Here is a 4,501-nt window from a genome sequence, read left to right as displayed (position 1 = left end):
AAACAAAAACATGAATGAATTCAAAGTAGAATAATAATTCTAACACAACTCAGAATGGAAGAACATTAATAGAAAGAATAGTAAAACTCAACCTACAATAATAATTACAACTAAAGCTGTGGAATAATAATTAAAAGCAAACTGAAAACTTTCAATAACAACCTGAAATCACAAAATAACCCATCAAGACTCACAGGCAATGACATATTTAGGACTTATGTTAAATTATGTTTTAGGTCATAAATGGTTTTAATTGCAGCTACTGTTGTGTGCAAAATTGCAGAATCTCCATAATAAATTTGTCTAAAAGTCATAGTTTTATCAAGAGTGAGTCTTTTTGACTGGGAAAAACATAAACCTGCCACTTTTACTTATCCAAAATGTCTGATGAGGTTCCTTTGCTGGAATGGAGCATTTTCTTTATTCCAAACATGATGCTGCTAATTTAAAGCAAATGACCTGCTAATTACAATACATTTGAAAATATCTCGACTTTAATGACAAAGTATAAAGTAGTATTGCTTCTGATAACAACCTCAGAGGCTTTAAACCTTTAGGGGTGCATTTACTTTGCTATCTGTGGTAAACGAACGTCTGTGTAACGTATACACCCATGGTGAGAGCGGAAAAACTGCGCGATCACTTCTTAGAGAGGAAAATAAATATAGGTGTTACCATAATTTTACATGAGATATCCTGTGGCATTTTAGAATAGAATAGAATAGAATTCAACTTTATTGTCATTGGACATGTCACTAGTACGAGGTAACGAAATGCAGTCAGAGGATATCATAATCGACTACATTACGGTTCTTTCACAAAAACAACTGTGTATTCTTGCAATCTTAAATTGTATTCTTGAATTGATTTACCACCTTTAAAAATATTTGCAAAGCTGATTTTCCTCAAATATTTGAAACATTTAATTCAATTGCTGGAAATGTGTTGTACATAAAAAACAAAAATGAGATCTAGACAAAACAGTTTATTTTACTGAAAAATAAATAAAAAGACAGAAAGCATCCACTATGCACTTACTATCAAAAATAAGGGAAATCTGAATAAAAATCATTTAATTATAGTTAGACAGCAGAACAACAATGAGGAGGCTTGAATTCAAATGCTCAAAGTATAGATATACAGTATATACAACATAATCAAAATTGACTTTCAGCGTGTGTACATACATGTGATATGCTGTTAACATTAACCTTCTATCAGCAGTGAAGCATGCAGCATCATATCCTGTTTGTTTTCACACATTCAAGCTGCAAACCTCCCATGCATGACACCATGCAACTACATCACAAATGCAATAACTCGTCTTTCAAGTATTTTTTAAGTATTATTTTTGCTTTTTAGTAAAAAGCAACATTTTTGTGTTTCTTACAAAAGTCTCAGATGAGTCTCAGATGAGGCGTACTCCTCATGTTCATCGGCACATTTCAAGTATCCGTGACTGAAGTTTGGTTAGAGGTGTACAGACTAGTGACAGCTTGGCGAGCTTGTTGGAGTAGCTGTCTGAGCTGAGAACAAATATCTTCACTTACATGCAGGTAAACTAGAGGATTGAGCGCACTGTTCAGACACACAAGGCCACGGCTTATCTGATGACCAATATAGACTCCATTAGACCATTTATGACATGTCCCCTTGATTACGCTTAATCTTGACAAGAGGTTGAGATTTTTTAATATATGATAGGGGATGTAACAAACAGAGAACAGAAGAATCAAGATGAATAACAACTTTAAGCTTCTTTGTTTCAGTACTTCATCAATGTTATCATTGTGGCAGAGAACAGCAATCATATGTCCATAGCAGCTGAGGGTGATGAACAGGGGGATGCAAAATCCAGTGAGTGTCCATCCCAAACTGTATTTCAGATAATCTTCAATGTACTTTTCAGAGGTGGTATCAAAACACTTCTTAGTATTGTTTATGGGTGATTTGGGGACGAACATGTCTGGAAGACTTTGAACACTCACCAACAGCCAGACCATGACTGAGATAGCCACAGAATGAGTCACAGTTATTCTCCCCATCATCCTCATTGGATGGACAATAGCCAAGTACCTGTACACACTGATACAGGTGAGGAATCCAATGCTGCCGTATAAATTCAGGTTGAAGAAGAATCTTGTTGTCTTGCAAAAGGCTTCTCCAAAGATCCACTGATCACCCTTGAAGTAGTACACCATCAGAAAAGGGAGTGTGAGCAAATACAAAATGTCTGCAAGTCCAAGGTTGAAAACGAAAACAGAGACATTCCCCAGTTTCTCCCATTTCTGCAGCACTGACCTCAATCCCAGTCCGTTAGCCACCATGCCAGTGATGAATACTAAAATGTAGACAGGTGGCAGGAATTTTCCTGTAAAGTCAAAGCTGATGCAAGAGTTGTTCATCGTGTCCTTGATAGCAGTCGGTACAATTCCTCCTCCTCGATGAGTGAGAGCCTTCACTGCACAGATCAAAGCACACACACATTTATACACTTCCTGAGTTGCGTCTGTGGGCTATGAGATAACTGACTCACCTCTTTCACTGAAAACAGGAAAATGTAACCATGCAGGAGTGGCAGTTTTCACACGTTTATACACTCTGTTGTTTGCTCTCATCCTGACAAAGCCATATGAGAAGTGAAAAGTGAAATAAGTTCAGCTCTAGTTTTTAGCCTATGCTTCCACAGTCTGAATCTCTGGGTTTTCAACATTTATCTTATGCCTGTTCTACAGCGTGGTTCTGTCCTGCCTGTTTAGCAACAATGAGACTGCTATGCAACAGAAAATGACCACACAATTAGCTTGTAAAAGCAGTTTCAAAACTTAAATTAACATACCAGAAAATCATTTGTGTGGATGTTACTCTAACACATACTGCCCATATTGATACTGTCCCAGCCTTACCCCAATGGTAGCAGGTTCCCCCAGTAGCACACTGCTCCCCCATCTCCTTTGGGACCTGTGCATAGCACTGTGGGCAGACTTACAAAACAGAGAGAGGTCCACAGTGTACCCACAGTATAGCATGCATTTCCATTCTGCCCTTTGTCTTTGACACAGATGGCAGCAGATCTGGTGCAGTGCTAGCCCAGGTGATACCCGGCGGGGAGAAAGTGGTGGCATACCATAGTCGGGTCTTCAACAAAGCTGAATGCTGCTATTGTGTCACAAGGCGGGAGCTGCTCGCAGTGGTATGTGCCATACACCACTTTAAGTACTACCTCGGGGGCCTCCACTTTACGGTCAGAACTGACCATGCTGCCTTGCAATGGCTCATGCAGCTAGCACGCTGGATTGAGAAGCTGCAGGCTTATGATTTTGAGGTTGTACACAGACCTGGGGCCCAGCACAAAAATGCAGATGCGCTTTCCCGCAGACCCTGTGCCCAAGACGGATGCCACTACTGTGAGAGGAAGGAAGCTCAGGAGGAGGACCAATTGGTGCCCGATGTAAAGTGTGCTGTGACAGGGGTAGAGGAACGGCCATCGCCTCTGTCAGTGCGCCCCAGGGCAGCTGTGGCTACAATGTAGCTTGCCATCGCCAGTGTGTGAATGTGTGTGTGAATGGGTGAATGACTGAATGTAGTGTGAAGCACTTTGGGGTCCTTAGGGACTAGAAAAGCGCTATACAAATGCAGGCCATTTACCATCTGGTCAGAGGCTGGTTGCTGTGGATGCAACAGAGTAGAGACATCAATAGGAGGAGGATGCTGACATCAAACCAGTGCTTGGGTGAACTGAGGAACAGCGACAACCCCATGTTGTCACGGGCCACAAAGGGACTCTGGTCCATGTTTAATGCCTTGTGGCGGTACAATGGAGTGCTGCAAAAGGGCTGGAAGGAACCAGCTACTGGCAAGATGAGGTGGCAGTTGGTGGTCCCGCGGGCCCTGCAGGAGATGGTGCTTCGCGCAGTGTATGGGGCCCCAGGGTCTGGCCACTTTGGTGTCACCAAAACACTCCGCCGCCTCCGGCAGGAATTCTATTGGGCCCAACATAGGCGGGATGTAGAGGAGTTTTGCCGCTGCTGCGACAGCTGTACAGCACAAAAGTGGCCTACAGCCAAATCCCATGCCCAACTGCAACAGTTTTCGGTAGGGTACCCTATGGAGAGGGTGGGGATGGACATTCAGGGTCCTTTTCCCCGCACAGAAAGGGGAAACCGCTGTATCCTCACAGCTATAGACTATTTCACAAAGTGGCCAGAGGCACACAGTTTACCTGACCAAGAGGCCAAGAAGATTGTGGATGCTCTGGTGGAGGGGATGTTCAGCAGATTTGGGGTGCCTGAAGTAATCCACACGGACCAGGGCAAGAACTTTGAGTCCCGTGTGTTTGCAGCCATGTGCGAGAAACTAGGCTCCCATAAGACCTGTACAACACCCCTCCACCCACAGAGTGATGGTCTCGTTGAGAGATTTAACCATACACTGGCAGAGCAACTGGCGCTAGTGACGGCTAAACATCAACGTGACTGGGACACTCATATTCCCCTGGTCC

The 4,501-nt window shown here is 42.9% G+C and overlaps 1 protein-coding gene across 1 annotated transcript; it reads right to left on the bottom strand.

The window, feature by feature from the left end:
• Positions 1–970: 970 nt before the first annotated feature.
• Positions 971–2,470, bottom strand: LOC146685015 (P2Y purinoceptor 1-like). Its single transcript, XM_085443630.1, has one exon. The coding sequence runs from the start codon at positions 2,403–2,405 to the stop codon at positions 1,446–1,448; it is 960 nt and encodes a 319-aa protein (XP_085299756.1). The 5' UTR covers positions 2,406–2,470; the 3' UTR covers positions 971–1,445.
• Between the last annotated feature and the right edge of the window lie 2,031 nt (positions 2,471–4,501).

This window comes from Copadichromis virginalis, linkage group LG20 (assembly GCF_057382275.1).
Source record: "Copadichromis virginalis isolate Kocher_CV1m ecotype Utaka linkage group LG20, C_Virginalis_male_GT1.1, whole genome shotgun sequence".
Lineage (NCBI taxonomy): Eukaryota > Metazoa > Chordata > Actinopteri > Cichliformes > Cichlidae > Copadichromis > Copadichromis virginalis.
Note: the sequence above shows the minus strand (reverse complement) of the source record. Positions and strands in the feature narration are given on the sequence as shown.

What these genes read in the sequence shown, in the direction of transcription:
- LOC146685015 (XM_085443630.1), bottom strand. Translation starts at nt 2,405, where the DNA reads ATGAACAACTCTTGCATCAGCTTTGACTTTACAGGAAAATTCCTGCCA.